At 42.0% G+C, this 18,973-nt stretch overlaps 1 protein-coding gene across 1 annotated transcript; it reads left to right on the top strand.

Moving 5' to 3' along the window:
- Positions 1–630: 630 nt before the first annotated feature.
- LOC117252596 (uncharacterized) lies at positions 631–18,681 on the top strand. Its single transcript, XM_078170568.1, has 19 exons — positions 631–736; positions 5,347–5,506; positions 5,630–5,781; positions 6,623–6,776; positions 6,872–7,064; positions 7,266–7,360; positions 7,724–7,910; positions 8,120–8,217; positions 8,304–8,457; positions 10,543–10,661; positions 11,130–11,297; positions 11,424–11,537; positions 11,797–11,849; positions 12,125–12,236; positions 13,181–14,474; positions 14,564–14,718; positions 16,125–16,194; positions 16,301–16,502; positions 16,670–18,681. Exons 2-19 carry the CDS (start codon positions 5,359–5,361, stop codon positions 17,159–17,161), a joined length of 3,960 nt encoding a protein of 1,319 aa, XP_078026694.1. The 5' UTR covers positions 631–736; positions 5,347–5,358; the 3' UTR covers positions 17,162–18,681.
- Positions 18,682–18,973: the final 292 nt, after the last annotated feature.

The following is an 18,973-nucleotide window of genomic DNA, read 5'->3' on the forward strand; positions in this document are numbered from 1 at the left end:
CTTGTTACACGTGTGTCCTGCATGCCATTCTTTACTAACCTAGTAGCCTACATTGTGATATGTCGTCCCATTAAGAGCGTTGAATAAACAGATTCAGTAATGTTGAAATGTTTGCATCGGGATCAGGGTCATCCAATCCAGTGTTGCTCTGAAAAACTGGCACAAAAGATGGAGCTGATCCTAGATAGCAAACGATGGTACACATTATATTTGTACACATTACATTTTTTGAACAATTGGTCCCTGATAACATCTTGATACTGACACTTAGACTGTGTCGGAAGAGAACACAACATAACAATATTGTGCTTTACATAAAAACTGATGTGATTTACTTGTACTTATGTCAGTGGACACTTGGCTTTATATTTTAATTTATTGTTTTGTGAGCAGAGTGTTGTGTTTGCCTGCTTACCGTCTAAATAATGAGTACACAGTTTAGGGTTTTGTGCCTCATTACAGCTGTTGGCTTTGAATGAGAATGCACAATAGTGTGTGTGTGTGTGTGTGTGTGTGTGTGTGTGTGTGTGTGTGTGTGTGTGTGTGTGTGAAGGGGGGTTGGAGGTTGTCTAGCACATGCGTGCGGCTGTTGCTTGTTGTTCTCTCCCAGCTGGAAGCTCTGCAAATGCATCAGGAGGACCGAGGTTGTGCACAGACGACAGACAGACACAAACTGCCTGAAGACGAATGGGCTGATTGCAAACCAGCACAGAAACAATCCTTGGACACGTGCAGAGTGAGTATCAAATACTCTCAATGATCTTTCAGTGGAGTGGATAAAAATGTGTTGCAACAGCTTGTAGAAAAAGCATCAGCGTTGTCTTGTGATTAGTTTTGCAAGTCTAAGGTGCTTTGTTTTTTTTACTACTTGTACGTTTAAACCGCAATGATTATTCAGTGTGTGTGCTGTTCGTATTCAGCTGTTCATTTCTAATCATATGCAAATGCAGCTCTCATCTAGTATCTGAGGGCACCGTGCAGTATTGTTCTAACACAACATGCAGCACTGAGTTCACTGAGTATATATTTGTTGGATGCATGCAACCAGTTTACTGTGATTTGATAGTAGTAGTGTGGGAGAGATTGCAAAAAATAGAAGCAAGTCTGCTGTTCCTGGTTAGCCTTTGAACATTTAAATGCATGTTAGTACAGTAAAATGCATTTAAGCAGTAATACTTTTAATGAAATCAAGCCCAAAACGAGGGCTAAATCTTCATTTTTTATTGACTTGACTTCTACACTGAAAGAAAAAAAAAGGAATGGGATATGCTTTTAAAGCATTAAAAATACAAGAATTTCAGCTTTTTATTTGAACTCTAATGCCCCTAAAATTAAATGTAATCACTGTCCAACAATCATCTCAGAAGCTGGGGATGTGGTCCATGTTGTAGACACTTAAACATAAATTATAACTCCAGATTACTGACCACTTGATGTGAAGTGATACATTCAGCTCATTCACCAGAGCTACAGCCCCACCACACTTCCTTATAAGTACCTGCAGGAGACTGTGACTGACCCAGCAGTGACATTTCATTTAAATTTATCATTTCTTCATTATCTGAAGACGACAACGAGATTTGTAGAAATGTAATAATGTGCGAGGCATCAAAGTTTGTCATCCAACAGGCTGGACTGCACTCAATGGTGACATAAATTCAGCTTCTCCACTTATTGCTTTGTTCATTTGAGAGATTAAGTAAATAGAAAATAATGAATATTATGGCTTTGGCAATCTGCATTAAAAGAAGGAGCACGAGAGTCAGTGTGTGGGCTAAAACCATCATAATGACATGCTAAATGGTGTAAATGATCTGTTGTGAGTCAAACAAATACACACCCACAGGCTCTCAGCATTATGTGAGTGTAACCAGCCACTAGCTCTGCTGAGCCAGTCAAGCAATTCATTCATTAGTTCAACAGTGATGACTAACATACTCATAGTGTATATACTAGTAGTTTTTTTTTATTGGTACAGGACTGTCATCACTGGTGAGAAGTGCACAGTCTCACATCTATTGATTTATTTTGTCCTCTAAAGGCTACAGTACCATATGTGCGGGGCCAGGTGGCTAATGTAAAATAAAATGTGATTATAACTTTGTCTATAAAACTCAATATTGATAATATGATGATATTTGTGGCTATGATTGCAAGTAATTTATTACAGTAATCTAAGGTAAGGGTAGATGATATTGTCTAAGAACAGATCTACTGTTTATAGATGTTTATTCAGTGATAATTGCAAAAAAAAATTAGAAAATTGTAACATCCTTTAAAGCATTTAGGACAAGGATAAGACAACACAAGTTTTATTATAATGTAACAACCAGATTTCCACATAATGAGCGTTGTGAGTGTTTTAATCCACTTTAAAACATTGGGCCTTATTAAGTTTTTTCTTGATTTTTTTCTCGAGAAAAGTCCTGATAGGTCTATGTCGCATTCATGATGTGCTCTTAAACTGCAGAATTGTTTGCACCTGTGCTCATAATGATGAAGCCCCTTGTCCTTGTAAATTGAAAGCAAAGTGTTAGTGTAGTGTTTATTTATTCTAAAAGACCACATGCTTTTTGTAAAATTATGAAATAATTAGTTAAAAAAATTGTAATATGATGGAAAATATCATACAACAAAACATACAAAACTTACAAAAGCATCTCAGCAATCAAATGTACCCAAGTGTGCTGTTGAGTGTATGAAGATTCAATTCTTACATAGAACAAATCACAAATAAGAAAACATTGTTAAATGTCGGCATCTTTGTGTAAGTGGGTTTTAAGAAAGGTTGATAAATGAGGCCCATTGAAAGTGTGGAAGTGAGACACTAGAAATTAAGAAATAAATAAATTAAAGTATTAGACAAGCCATGAGGAGAAAGTAAAATCCCTAAATTACATGTGGAAACAAAGATAAATGCTGCATTGTCATCTTTTTCACATGGGTTTCCACAGTGTGAGGTTTAGCTGGCCATCTTGTTATGCCATCTTCTTCTGCAATAATTTGATAGCACCTGACTGGATATTTAGCACCTCTAGCTGTGTGTCCAAATGTACCCAACTCCTTATATATGCACAAGGATGGGGGATGGGAACATACATTAATTTGCATTTTCTTTTGCTGAATTTTTGGAAGCAGCATTCACATTCTTGCAAAGCACACTGAAGTCTTTAACCTTCATCATTACACACACAGTTTAACCCTTTAATCATAACTGAGTCTCTAGAGATCAAAATACATCTTTGGCATGCGCCCCTTTGACATTACTTGTGCAAATTCAGCACAGCACATGCAGAAATTGTGGTACCATTAAACAATAAAGGATCGGCCCTTATATGGTCATATTGAGAATCATGAAAGCCTATGCGATCAGACGGGTAGCTTTCCTTGCAGAGGACCAATAACTGATCTTCACAGTACAAAGCTCCGCAGCCTCTTTTCATGTCACTTTCATTGAGTGCAGGGCCACAGTGCGAGCTCTATAAAGTGGTTGGGCCCATTCAAGGGACTAAAGAGGACAAAGCTGAGCTCGCTGCGGTGCCACAGACTCACAACCAAAATAGGAATGAAGCAAAGGGAGCAGGGAGGGGAGGGTGTTAAGAGCAAGAGGGAGACAGTGAGAGAGAGTAATGTTAAATTAATCTGCTGAATACATTTTCTAGAAATGGATCAAAAGTGAATCTATGCAAACGGCAGCTTTACTGATGTTGAAATGACACTTGGTAAAAATAACCGTATTACTTATAAACAATCCAATTTTTAACTCACTTATCTTACGTGTGTCATAGATTAGTCTGACCAAAATCTCTTTGCTTCACTGTAGAAATACTTATGCTGTGCTTACTAGGGTGTGTAGCTTTAAACACAGTGCTACAGAGCTAATGAATGAGATTAAAGGAGTCACGCACATCCAAAAACATTAAATACTAGGTGCTGGACTGAAGAACAAATACAAAAATACAAAAACAGGTCCACACAATGGTAACTGCTTCTTTTGTAAATTTTACCATATCACCACATATAACATTTTGGGCACCAGGAGACACAGATGTCTCCTTATCTTGTTCATGTCTGATGAAGGGCTGGTGCTGGTTAAAGACATGCTTCACCCACAGAATTATCCCTTGCAAATCAGTTTCTCACACCATGTGACACGGAACTTATGAAATAAACTTTGAACCGGTTTTCTTGCATGCCTCAAAAGCATTGATGTGTGGGTCAACTCACAACCCGCAGCCGCAGATCCTGTGTGCTTGGCATTTCAGGCAGGCGGGTCATTAAATGGCAAAGCAGCATTCTGAGTTCATTATTAATACTTACAGAGACATTGTGCAATAGTCCACCTTCTCCCCTCTCTCTGTCTCTCTGTCTCTCTCTGACTGTCTTAAACACTCACAGCAAGCAGCATCATCAGCACTGCTGCAGTCAGGGATTCCATTATCAGCTTTTGAGTAGTAGAATCTGTTGAAGTTTGACATATCTAAATCTCTCCAGTCATAATTCCTGGTAAAAATACTTGTTTCATAAAATATTTGGGCCTAACACTGTGTCCTAACAGCAAGCAAGCGGGCGTGTCTCACTGAATCTGTTAAATATGCACCTCTGTTACATAATGTAAACAAACCACTTAAAAGATGGGTGAGTAGTTTGAAGAGAAAACAAGTTTTATATTTCCCATAATACGCCGGGTTGTGCAGGTCATTACTCCACGGTGAACAAGGAATCCAAAAACAGAGAAATTCTTGATGAACTGGAGAAAACTGGGATCTGCATTTCACAACGGCATAACTATATCAAAACATATGTTTACAAACTCTCACACAACTTGTGCATTTTAATCCAAGTCTTATTTATCCAGTCGTATGTTCAGTGCTTCACAAATACATGCATTTTCACTAAAATCCTACCATTTAGGCGCACTACTTGTCCTTGGATGAAACTGTTCATGTGGAAGCAGAATAATGTTCCCCTTTTTTCGGATTCTTCATTCATTGTGGAGGCATGTAAGAAAAGCATTGTTTACTTCACAAATACAACGAAACACAGGGTGCCTAACTGATATGGGGATCATTGTTTTGTAGGGGAGATATTCCTTATCGCATTAAAACAAGTCCTATTCAACATGCTATAACAGTGCTTCTTGCACCTCCTTGTGTGAATTGTAACAATATGCAGCACACGATTCATTACCCAACGCATGTAATTTTAAATAATCAATTGCCTGATTAAGACTAGACACTGCAGAGCTGTCAGACAGCAGTCTGTCTGTACATCAAAGTCTGTGACAGCTAAAGTTGACATTGACAACATTTCCGATACAAATTCTGCCTTTGCAAACTTTCCCAGCCAACACCATGGATGAAGCTGTGTGGTGGTGTACGTCTCGTGCCTCCCAGGGAGCTCTGCAGTAGGATGCATGTGTATGTCTCCATCTGGACGCTCCTACAGATGACTTCCCACCTCTGCTTACTCATCCTGTCCAGCTTGGCAGTCTCATCCAAACTGGGTGAGTCCGCAAATTAGTCCAACCACTGGATGTGTGCTGTCCCTTAACATCATGCGTGGTGTCAACATAATGATTCATGTGTTGTCTCTAATGTCTATTTCCTGTTTATACTGTGTGTCCCAGGTCTGGAGGATGTCTTCTTCAGCCCCCAGGACCAGACAGTCAGAGAAGGAGAGGGAGTTTTCCTCCAGTGTGTGTCCGGGGAAAGTTCACCTCCTGCAAGCATCACCTGGCTTAAAGACGGGAGACTGATCACAAGAGGTAGACACATTCAGGTGAGCTCTGAATGACTGTCAACCCCTGCTGCTGCCTGTCTCTACACAAGGCTTGGATGGAACAAACAGATCCACCTTTTCCTGCCTGAAATCTATCCTTGAATAACTGGACTCACACCACCACCACCATCATTTGTTTAGACAGGTGTTCTACATGATAAACCTTCTTTATGGTCTTTCTTTACCGCTGACCTCGGTATTGCGGGTCTCCCAGATGCTGCCATCCTGCTATACCTTCCCCAGTGTCTCCCAGATGAGGATATTTTCATTACTAAATTAATCAGGTGTTTGATTTTCCCTGAGTGTTTCAAACTGCAATTATTTGTAGTTGGGAATAGCTGAGGTAAAACAGAGATAGATGCAACTCCATGATGAAACCTGTTGTGCCTGCAGAGCACATTGAAGAAAGCACTGGGAAAAGAAAATGTTTTGGCTTAAAATTCCCGGCTTTGTTACCGCAACCACAGCTAGAAATGCTCCAAGGTCTCGCTAAAAACAACCAGTTTTAGTGCCACAACTGGGCTGGAAATGCCCTGATGCTGTACTAAAAAACACAAAGTTTTGGTGCCAAAATTGGGCTGGAAATACCCAAATGTCTCGCTAAAAAACATGGGCCAGAAATGCTCCAATGTCTTGCCAACACCTGGTTTCAATGCAACAATCTCATCTGGAAAAGAGCTGATGTCTTGCTAAAAAACACCTGGTTTCGATGTAACAGTTGCCTCTGGAGAGGTGCTGATGCCGTGCTGAAAAACATCCAGTTTTGGTGCCAACATTTTGGTGGAAATGGAAACCCAGATGTATTATTACTCTATGCTTCAAATTTTGTTTTCACATTCAGGGTGAGTTTGGAGGTGGTAATCAGAGGAAGACCTCAGGCACTCTACATCTTATCAACGTAACATTAGAGGACGATGGAACATACATCTGTGTCACACACAATCCTGTACTGAACATCAGCAAGAAGAGCAAGCCGGCTAAACTAAATGTGCAGGGTGAGTGCGTGTTTTTGTTTTTGTATTTTGTCTCATTAACATAGACTTAATGCAGTGTTGTTAATATCTTGAAGCATTGTCACTCCACCTTGCAGGGGTCCCTAGAAGGCTGCAGATCATCCAGGGCCCTGACAACATCACTGTTGCTATGGGAACAGAGGTCTCCATGCTCTGTGCTGTCCGAGGCTTCCCTGTTCCCATGGTGCACTGGTTCAAAGACGGCTGCCTCCTGTCGAACTGCTCGGCCTCTTTTAACCTCCAGAACAATGGACAGCTGCTCACATTCAGGTCCAACGTTGCACGTGACGAGAGGAATATTAATTCTTTATTGTCACATTGTATTAATGAACCAAGAACTGTGAAAATTGTGATTATTTTGTCGTTGGTTTGATCAGGAATATGTTTAATACAGCAAGTTGTAATCTACGCTGTCTGGACTCTTTACACTCAGGCTGAATTTACAGACTAATATCTGGCTTTGTTTTCCAGGAATGTGACCAGGGAGGATGAGGGCTTGTATCACTGTGAAGCATCCAACCAGAAAGAGTCCATCAAGTCACAGACAGCCTTCCTACTTCCAGCCGGTACTGTGTGCCAACGTCTGCAGTAAACTACATTGTTTATTATTGCATTTTTAACTCTGTTAAATCATTTTCAAAGTAAGTGAGCTGTCTTGTTAAAAAAAATAAGACAAATTGCAAACACAACCAGGAAACTGAGAATGGTTAAAGGCATTTTATTGTAGCTTGAAGATGTGAGGCCGAGGGCTTGAGTGCTATGATGGCTGAGGTGGGCTGGGAATGGTAAAGCAGAGCAGGCAGAGAGGCTGAAGACAGAGGCAGAAGACAAGAACGAGGCTGCTGTGGTGAACGTCAGACACAGAAGAGAGTGTGATAGATGTTGGTGAAAAAAAAGGGTCCAAAGTGATGCACATGTTGTGTTTCCAGAGATGGAGTGGAGTTTCATCCAGCAGCCTGTAAACCTGACAGTGAAGAGGGGAGAAAATGTTACAGTGACCTGCAGGCCTCCATACAGCCAACCAGCAGCTCAGGTGTCCTGGTTCAAAGACAACAGACTTCTCTCTCCTGCAGCTCGTGAGACTGTGCTGCCCAGTGGAGACCTCTTTATCCATAGGTGTGTGTAAAGACATGCCATGTGTTCTGTGGTTAGAAAGTTTAGTTTTTGAGTGCATGTGTTTCCAGTTTCATTTGTTTTTGTACATTGGTGTTCTGTAGTTCAGAGCGTGACTATATGCAATGTTACTGCTAATGATACTGTAATTTACTCTGATCATCACCATATCTCAGGTGTGGTTGCATATGTGTTTAAACTTTTCTCTGCAGGGTCCAGGAGTTCGACAGTGGGAGCTACTTCTGCAGGGCCTCCAACATCCACCTTCAAAGATTTCTCACCTCCAGAAGAGCGACCCTGACTGTGCTGGGTATAACATTACAATTAGACCCACCACACTGTGCCACTGGGCCCTGGACGTGTATAATAACAGTCGTTATTCTCTCTTCCTGGCAGCCCCTCCATCAGTGAAACTGAGGCCCCAGGTGTTGATGGTGCCTGTGGGTACTAGGGTGGTGTTGGAGTGTCAGGTGTCTGGTCACCCTCTACCCTCCATCAGCTGGTTGAAGAGAGGACACTCCAAGCAGACTGGAGGCAAGATTGCTTTGGGGTATGTTAATGTGTTATGACTTTATTGGAGAGGAGGGATGGTTGATAATATTTTCTCATGGAAGAAGTGCTCAGATCCTCTGATCAAGGAAAAGTAACAATACCACAGTGTTAAAAATACTCTGTTACAAGTAAAAGTCCTGCATTCAAAATTCTACTTGTGGAAAAAAAAAGTATTATCAGTAAAATGTAGGTCTACTCTCTTTTTTTAAATCTCATGCACACAAGATAAAAATTTGTACACGTAGACAAAAATATGGTTTTGTTGAGGGGCAGTTCTGTTAAAACAGAAGTCCGCCCAGTGGAGGTTGGGTGCAGAGGGTTTGTGGCAACATCTACCACCAAACTACTGAGGGACCTGGGAATCAGGGGCCAGAGCCAGCGCTGGGCCATCAAAGCTGCATCGGAGGCAGCAGAGAGAAGCAGCCAGTGGCTCTGGCTGAAAAGGAAGGATCCCTGCTGGTCTCCAAATAGCAATAATTAATCATAAATGACAATAAATAATCATGCATAATTGGGCAGGGGATGCAAGCTCAGGAATGATCACCCTGTAGCTGGCCGCCTTTGGTGAGGGTGTATAGTGTGAATAGCCGAAACACCCCAGGAACCAAAGGAAGACTACTGAAGATGCATACCAAATTTATAACTTAATCTTAGCCCATATCTACTGTTCACCAACGACCTCTTGTATGTGCTTGCACAAAGGATTTTAACATCTTGTCCCGTGTGTTTTGGAATCATAGAAGTATGTGGGTCTAATCAGCAGCATAACTGAAAACACCTGAGGGTAAGATCAGAGTAACAACTAAAGTAAATATAGAGTACAAAGTACAATATTTCCTGCTGAAAAGTAGTGGAGAAGAGATATAAAGTACTAAATAAGATATAGTTAAGTAAAGTACAAGTACCTTAAAATTGTGGTTAGGTACAATATTTAAGTAAATACTGCACCAGTTTTGCTCACTTGCAAACAGGGGTGGAGCAAAACATTGTAAACATTCAGGGCTCAGCCTGAAGCTAGGGGGGTCCAGGGACACGCTCCCCTGGTTTTCTGATTTACTACAGCTATATGCACTATTTTCAAGCCATTTCAGATAAAAGAATGCCCAAAATCTGTACATCATTTGGGAAAAAATATGATAGTTGCCAAGGAAAAAAATTATCCTGCAGAGCCTATATCCTATTTTCTGTCTAATTGTTCTCCACCTGTCTTGATCATTCTAAAAATATAACTTAGCAAATGTTGCAAATGTCAAATTTTCACTCCAGTTGTCTGATGTTACTAATTTTAAGCAAAATAGTGTGTAGGAATAGGGTGGGAATTTGGCGTAAACAGCATTACTAATCTTGAAACCTATTTTTGTTATACGACGGCTTGGTGGTACAGAGATTAGCACTGTCGCCTCACAGCCCCCCACTCCCTGGTTTGAACCCAGGGTGTGCGGAGTTTGCATGTTCTCCCCATGTCAGTGTAGGTTTGCTCTGGTACTACTTACTCTGGTACTTCTTCCCACAGTCCAAAGACATGCAGGTTAATTGGTGACTATGGGTGAATTACCCGTAGGTGTGAATGTGAGCGTGAATGGTTGTCTGTCTCTATGTGTCAGCCCTGTGATAGTCTGGTGACCTGTCCAGTGTGTACCCTGCCTCTCGCCCAGTGTCAGCTGGGATAGGCTCCAGCCTCCCGTGACCCCTAACAGGATAAGTGGTTTACGAAAAAGAAAGAATGAATGTGAATAAATGAATATGCTGGAGTAGAGTTCACAGGATGACTTTTTAAGCAACGTAGCAGCTCCATTTGAATACATCCCATAATAATTAATTACAAATCAAGAATGCCCAACAATGTAAAGTAAATGTAATCTTCAAAACTCCGAGTTAAACATTAGGCCAACAGAAGAACATTTATTCTATTACACTAGATTTCTTTAGGGAGCAGCACAGATTCTGGGCATTTGTGAAAACATTCAGGGCTGGAGCCCCCGAGGCCTCCGCCGCCCTGCTCCACCCTTGCAAGCAAAACCACATGAAAAATACTCTGACAACTGCCTTGTAGATTGTGACCATTTACATCTTTGTCATACAGATCGAGGAATGCCACTCTCTACATCCAGTCAGCCCAGAGCTACGATGAGGGAGTGTATGTGTGCGAGGCCTCCAACACTTTGGGCCACAGCCGCAACACAGCGATGCTGAGAGTTGCTGGTAATTTTTACACAAACTTAACTGCGATGTAATGTACTAATTACTCCTCAGATCAGTTGGTCAGGTCCAGATGAAGTCAGGATCTTGTGACACTGACTTTTGTGGCATAAACGTAACAAAATGTCCTGCAACACCTGAGGTAAGATTCAGATAGATCAGACATGTCATCATGGTAGTCTTACCAAGATATTATTTTTAAGAGAAACATCTGTTCTATAGTCTTTGTTGGAGCAAAATACGTAAGTCAAATACAATGCATTTCTCCACATTATATGATATTGGACCTCACAAACCTCTTAAGAACAATGTGGGAATACACTAAGGTTCATTTTGTGCCACATGTTTTCTATTGTTAAGTAGGTATAATAATAATATAACAATAATAATAGGTATAATTTTGCCAAATGAATTATCTTCTCCTTGAGGCATATAAAGCGATGACTCAAATTCCTTCTTTCCTCGTCCCAGTGAGTCCCATCATAGTGACCTTTATAGGTCAGGTGAGCTGCAGGATTGGGGCTTCAGTGGTCCTGCCCTGCAGAGCTGTAGGGATTCTGCCCATCACATATACCTGGACCAGGGGCAGAGCAAAGACAAAGACCCCCATCAGTCCCAGTGAGGACAGATACATTGATGGTAAGTCCAAAGTGTCATTGGAGCCATTCTGCCTCTCAGTAGAAGCTGTTTTCATCAGCTAATGTGAACTTTAATCTACGGATACCTAAACTGGATGTGATTTACGAGTTGGTATTTTATGTGTAGAAGATGGAGCTCTGCACATTTCCAGTGTGCAGTATTCTGATGTAGGCGAATATTACTGTACTGCTGAGAACCGAGCAGGACGACATCAGAGGCGTACCGTCCTCGCTGTCACGGGTATGTCATCATCATTCAACTTTTATGTCTTCTTTCAGAGAGACAAATACACTACATTACTAAATACAAACACGTAGTCTTATTATCACAGTATATTCAGAGTCGGTGTTCATGTGTGTCATTGTTTGAGGTATTTTTTACATGTACTTTGAGGTGTTCACTTACAGTATATAATTATAGTCAAGATTCTTCCTCGACCCCAATATGCACAAATATATTTTTCTTGCTGATTGTCTTTCATGCTGTCCTCTGTCCTAAGCTGAACATCGTCCAGCTGATAGAGGCAAGCAGACAAGACTGGTTTTGTCTGCTGTGAGTAATGACAGTGTGAAAACCTCTGCTGTTGCTTGTGTGTGGTGACACTGTTTGGTTACCACATCAGTGGTGTCTGTCCAGAAGCTGTGAAGTATTCTAAACTGTGTGTGCGTGTGTGCGCTTTGCAACTTCACATGTGGTGACTTTCCATTGTCAGTGGGTGACATCACTGCTCTGATATCTGTGGCCTACTGGTTCATTGGCTTAGTTCATTTCTGATTTTGTCAAAAGTTATGCCTGTCCTCAAACTAAGAGTCTGTCATGTTTTCTAGAGCACCGACACCAGCAACGACCTGCCAGTGTCCCAATCCAGTGACTCTGTGGCTGAGCAACACCTTGAAACAACACATCATTCACACGTACAGGCACAGCAGGAGGCAACATGTATGTACTTGAACAAAAGTGTCTATACATTATAACTTTGTTCTCATCAAAGCAATTACTTCGATCTGGTAACAATAGTCAGACAATCATACAGGCAGACACTGAGGCTGTGAAAGTCCGTTAAATTACTAATAACTACTCTATAAAATATATTTGACCTGTTCTTCGATCTTTTACTTTGGCCCTCGTCCCATCTGCTACCATGGAGGGATGGAATTTATGACCTGTACTGCAGCCAGCCAATCAAATGTTTTAGCCTCACTTTGGGGGAGCTGTTATGTCGTCTATCTTTAATATACAGACTACGTTATGTACAGTAAGATGGGTAAGAACAATATTGTGGCGTGTTGGGGGTTAAATACATGGAGTTTCCCAGCATGCCATGAGACAATGTGTTTAAGGCTATAAGCCAAAGGAAACTGCAATATGTTGTATCAGACATGAGAAATGCATTTAGCAGTAGAACAATATTCTCAGTAGTAAATTTAAACACTGTGTTTAATGAGTCCATAAAATAGACCCAAGACCCTCTCACCTCACGGACATGCACCGAGGATCTGTGATATCTTGGGCAAAACTGGGCTGGTTGTATATGTTTTTAAAAATTATCAGGTCCGATCAGATCTTGGAATGAATTTCCAGGGTCCGTTAGGGTTGAGGGCTGTCATTTTCGACCCATGAAGACCTCTATTTCCCCTGTAAAACTGTACAAACTGACATCTTGATCTGGCTTCACTTTCTTCCGGTTTACCGCACAACTATTGTACTTACGGTAGTTTGTGCAATTATGGTTTTCCTGTGCAGTGAGGGTCATCCAAAATCCACTCACGTAAAGCTAATCCTGCAACACAAATGCCTCATTTACAACCTGATAACTAAATATGGATTTACAGAAATAAAATGCATGTTGTATTTTTTTTTTTTTTTTTTTTTTGTATTTCCAGGCTCCTTTTCACACTGTGATCCTACAACAAACAGCGCTGCCTCATTTCCTACATTTTCAAGGGGAGCAGTGGCTGAGCTAAAGATGCCACCTCGATCACTTGGCCATCTTTTACAGCACCGCCTGAATCAGCCTACAACCAATCCAACCCAGCCGTTAGTCACACAGATGCAGCCTCCTATGTTACCACCTCCACCACATCCGAACTTCCAGTCAGTAGATCTCCACACCCAACTGCCACTTACGAGTGATACGCTTTTGATTTCAAATACTGAGCCATCAGTGACACACAGACAGACATCAGTAGACACTGTTCAAGTGTTGAGTTCAACCCTTCAGTCCCCGCTCACTGAAAGTCACTCCCTGTCAACATTAATGTCATCACATGGACAATATCAGCATCAAGTTAGTGACAAGTTGTTGACAGAGCCTGATTCCCAGGACTCTAACATTCATGCTGTGTCTCTAGCCATTCAAATCACTGAGCCTTTCACTGAGACGTCATCTATTCCGGAGGGTGGACCCTTTCACTATCTCAAGTCGGATTCATATTCTCCCACTCCAACACAGAGTCTTATAACTGAAACTAAGACAAGCCACCCTGGTTCAGTTACCCAGTCTCTTGCTTTACAAGCTGATCTGCACCAAACTCAACCTTATGAGATGGCTACAAATGGTCAGTTTTACCAATCGTACCATGAGCCGACCTCAACCCAGATTTCTCAAACCACACTCATTCACCCAGATCAACGGCTGCAACATCTGCATCCCTCACCAACCATCTCGCAAATATCTCAATCTGACCCTCAGCAATCATTTACTCATGGTCTTTTTCCAAAGTTCCAGCTTGAGCTATCGACAATCCCGCATTATCTCCCTCCCACACAACCTCCAACTTCTATAGTCACAAATCCCCAACTATCCCAAACTCACAGTCAGTTTTCACCTGCAACACCAACTTCAACTCTATTCACACTTCCTCAGTCATCTCCAACACCACATCCACTCCTCAACTCACAAGCTCCTCTATCACAGACAGAAACGTTTGCAGTCCAACACAGAAACCCTCTTGAAATCAAGCCTTCAGTCTCAACCATCCGTGAGACAAATGATCCCTCAACGCTGGACCCTGAGATTACTGTTGTCAATCGGGTCAACGTGTCCGATCAGGTGCAGTTGAATACCAGCCAGCAAGATGACTCAGTTCATTCAGCTAAATCAGGCAATGACACAGAGCTTACAGAGTGGCTGAAGAGGAACACCTCTCAGTCACCTATGACCAGCAATGATCCCAGGTAGGTCAGATTAAAATATGGTGGAGTGATGGATATTGTGAGGATGGAATTTGTGCAGAGTGTTGATAATAATGTGTTCTATACTTCAGAGTAACGCAGCAGTCTCCATCATGGCTGCCTGTGCTGGAGAAACACGACATCCCCATCGTGGTGGGAGTGGGTGTATCTCTGGCCTTCATCTTCATCACTGTTACCTTCTATTCAGTGGTCCAGAAGAACGAAGCTGCGCCAACCAGCCGAGCAGGTCAGAGATCCTCAGCTGCATCAACTGTCAACACACCTATTTTACATTCTGAGCACGGTAAACCTAAAGAAATAAATCTTTGTTCTTTGAAGAATAATTTGACATTTTGGGAAATATGCTTGTTCAATCCAAGACACAGATTCAGATAAGAAAATTGATACCACTCATGAACCTCACTGATTTTAGACATCAAAGCCTGTCTGAAGAAAACAACAATATTTTAAGGTGCTGACACACCAAACCGACATCAAAGAACTAGCGGCGATGAAAGCCGACTGTTGCATTGTCTAAGTCGCCTCAGGTCAGTTGCATTTGAACACACTACAAAGACTGCATCCGACGGCCAAGTAGCACGTACGTTCTGCGCCTGCGTGAGAGAGAGTGGAGTGAGAGAGTGGTACATGCTGTCAGCCAAGGGGTTTCCTATCTGTGCCGCTGAGCACCGCAGCACCTCCACGGACTATTACATCCAGACGGTCCTGGTGCTTCCTCCTCAGGCTCCACTTCACTCAGCTGCCCGACAAACCCGCTGCCTCTTCCCACTTTAGCCTGAATAACAAACCGGGCTCGGTGTTCTGGTTGGATCCAAACAGAGAGCCGGGGCTAGCTGGGAAGCTAGCGGAGGCTTACTGGCTAACGCTTCGCTAGCCTCACATCTAGCCCCGGTTTGTTATTTAGGTTACAGTGGGAAGAAGCAGCGGGTCTGTCAGGCAGCTGAGTGAAGTGGAGCCTGAGGAGGAACCACCGGTTAGCCCCGGTTTCACTACAGACAGATTCACTCGCTACAGGGGCGAGGAACTAAAACCTGAACAGCCAATCAGAGTAATCTCTCTCACCGACAAGCTCCGCCGCCGATTCAACATGCTCAATCGGCCGAAAATCCGCCGATACCGAAGTGCAGACAGTGCGGGACACGCCCCAAAAACTAGGGCGACAGATGCTCACCGACAGCCTGACTTTAACTGACGGCCAACCATCGGCTTGGTGTGTCAGGGCCTTTAGATGCTTTCGTAATTTTAAATATGAGGCTACAGCCAGCAGTCGTATAGCTTAGATCAGCACAAATACTGGTAACAGGAGGAAACGGCTAGCTTGACTTTGTCCAAAGGTAACAAAATCTGCCTACTATCACCTCTAAAGGTCACTAATTAAAAAGTTATTTCTCATTCAATTCACACTAAGCTACGCTAACCAGCTCACTTGCTAAGGTTGCCAACCCCATAAAATATGGAATCATCTCGTGATTGGAAACTAAAAGACTTGTTCTGTATTGAAGGGAAACGTAAGAGTTGGAAGATGGCAACCCTACAGTAGCTTCATAAATCAATAGACAGATCCAGAGAGCAAATTAAGCATATTTACCAAAATGTCAAATTATCCCTTTAAAATTTAAATTTCCTTGACAGCTCAGAGGAATCTAGGTGTCCCTGTAAGACACACTGAACGCCGAGCTGCAGGACGCACATACGAAAACAGGTAAATGCACTATTAAACAGGCCAAAGAAATGCATGAGATGAGGTGTAACAATTGATCTTTTGCCTCCAGAAGATGCAGGAAACCAGTGTTGTGTTTCTTTCACAGAGCTTTTGAAGATGATGACTGTGTGGCAGTGATTGAACAGAGCCCAAACACATCAGACACCAGAGCAAGACCTCCAGGACCGAGCCTGGTCACAGTGCAGATGGAGCCCACATTTGAGGATCTTCAGGAGGACACGCCACCTGCTCTGGACAACCACTCAGTCACTGTAGAAACATATCCTGAGCCAATCCTTGACACAAAGGTTTGATATTACATGCATGTGACAGGGTGGAAAATCCAGGGATATCCAGAGATATTTTTGTCTGACTTTTAGGGGAATTTAGGTCCTCTGGGCATGAACAGATTGATAAAACAAAGGAGCACTGTGGTATCATCTAAGTTATCATGATTATCATTATACTATTTCAGATTGATCCGTCTGTGGAGGAGGAGAAGGGCTGCACCTTGTCACAGCCGAGCATCCAGCTGCAGTGTGCTGAGGACTGGACCAGTAACAGAGGAGACAACCACAGCCCATGCCAGGACGCCTTGCCTCCCCCATCATCCTTACCCTCCCGCTCACCTTCCCCCTCTCCCCCATCCAGACGAGAAGAGGGGCTGCGCTCCTCATTAACCCTGCGAAGTGCAGAGGCGTGTGCAGCACCCATCCACCATAGCCTCAGCATCTCACATGGCAACCCCCCCCTGCTCCTTTCTCACCACGTCTCCCTAGGCCTCACTACGGTCGCAGTGGATGTCCATTTTTACCCAGCATCCACTGCTTCGGTGGCAGTGGGCACTAGCACTCATATCAATTCAGTCTCTAGCTCTACTTCAGTGGCTGCGCCTCTGTTCAGTCCCCCGTTAGTTAACAACCAGGAGAATGACCAATCAACTGCCAGATTCCACCAGTCTAAGTAGCGACAGATTAAAGTATCAAGTCTAAAATATCCTCATATAACATAAATCAAGATTAAGACAAGGCGTCAAATATATTTGATAATTTTAAAGGAGGAGAAAATAGAGAACAACTTTTTTGGCATTTAGTAGATAAATTATCTATTAATTAGATTAAGGTGAATTTTTATCTAATGATCTATCTGAGCCTTTGGCTACATCCACAGTAATACATTTTTATTTTAAAAGTGTAACTATTGTTATGTTTACAGCAACCTTTCCTATCTTCAGTGTGTGTGTGTGTGGTTGACTCATCGCCCAACAGATTCTCTGCCCTCGTCACATACTGACATTTTGTCATGGACCTTCCATGTCCAGATATGTCAGGAAAGGTACCTTGGGTGCGTTGGTTGTTGACGTTCTGGCACGCCATGTGAAGTTCTGCCTGTTACATGCATTGTCTTCTTTCAAAATACACTTCTGTTTTCACAGGAAATTTCCTTTTTACATACAGTCTCAAAATAAACACAATACATCAGTGCAACACCGCAAACTGAAGTTAGGTTTCCCTCCAACAGCAAACACACGTGGTTGGCTTTGGGCAACAAAAACACATGGTTAGGTTTAGAATAAAGGAACAGGATTTTGCTTTATAATCTTAAGGGACACAAAGACCACTCTCCCAGGTGAAAGCCAAGTGTTAGAATTCATGGTGGCGTGTCAAACACCTTCTCAGTCTCATTTGTCTTCAGAATGTCTTGCCTCTGGCGTCTCCCTCGTCGCTCATATGTACCGTCATTTCATTTTAAAACACTGTTAAAATGAATAATGTATTAGTGTGGATGTGGCTTTAGAGGTGCTAGTAAGCACAGTTTTTTAAATTCTCAACAAAGCCAGATAAGCTGTTTCTGCCGGCTTTCAGAGCTGGCTCCAAGCAGGAAACAAGTATTGCATACTCTGGCTCCGTATGTAGCTTTGTACTTAGGCACAGACACGAGAGTGACATTGATCTTCTCATCTAACTCGAATGTGTGTGTTTTTCAAAATGATGAACAAGTCCTTTAAAAAAAGTTTAACTATGGGGCTAACATTCTGTATTACATATCTGTAAATGTGTATTTTAAAGCTTTAGCACAGCACTTTCTGTACGACTCCCTGCAGTTATATTTATTACTATGTTACAGTTTGATTGTAGTACAGCTACTTCTGAGTACTGTACTAGTATTATTTCTACTTCTAAAGGAGAAAAAGTTCATGTGTAGTATTGCTTTTTTTTATTAGTTATATAGCAAGCAAATGTTTCACTCTGATTCATGTTGTGTTATTGGTTCAAGTATAGTAAGTTTTGAATGTGTTATACAGTATTTACTTCTTTAGCGAAACAGCCAAGGATATTTAAATTATACTGCATTTTTTTGAGACTGTACACACGATGTTTCTGTGACCTGCTCATTCTTATATCAAGCTACTTGACTGTTATCACCATTTTTGAAACCAAAGGAGAGTAAGAGGGAAACAATAAACATTTAGACAATACAACCAAAGTCCTTAGTGATGTGTTTTTTATTTCAAATTAAGTTGTTGCACCTAATTTAAATTTCCTTCACATCCTGTATCAGTGTCTACTCAGTAATCACTTAACATAGCAGACAAACAGCAACCCAATCACGAGAATTTATGTTGGCATTTTACGTTTTTGCAAACCACAGATATGTTTCATTTGTACATTGTTATGTAGCGCATGATGGACTAAGAGTCTCATCCTACTCTCCAATGTGCTATGTGTGAGCTCAGTCCTGCGTGTTCTTTAATGAAGCAATAGGAGAAGATATTCGG

Source organism: Epinephelus lanceolatus, chromosome 9 (genome assembly GCF_041903045.1).
Source record: "Epinephelus lanceolatus isolate andai-2023 chromosome 9, ASM4190304v1, whole genome shotgun sequence".
Classification (NCBI taxonomy): domain Eukaryota; kingdom Metazoa; phylum Chordata; class Actinopteri; order Perciformes; family Serranidae; genus Epinephelus; species Epinephelus lanceolatus.

Bases quoted from the DNA above. Each gene is read 5' to 3' on its own strand.
- LOC117252596 (XM_078170568.1), top strand. From the start codon at position 5,359: ATGAAGCTGTGTGGTGGTGTACGTCTCGTGCCTCCCAGGGAGCTCTGC. The intron at 8,218-8,303 runs GTATAACATTAC...TCTTCCTGGCAG, and splicing joins AGCGACCCTGACTGTGCTGG to CCCCTCCATCAGTGAAACTG. The intron at 16,503-16,669 runs GTTTGATATTAC...ATACTATTTCAG, and splicing joins AGCCAATCCTTGACACAAAG to ATTGATCCGTCTGTGGAGGA.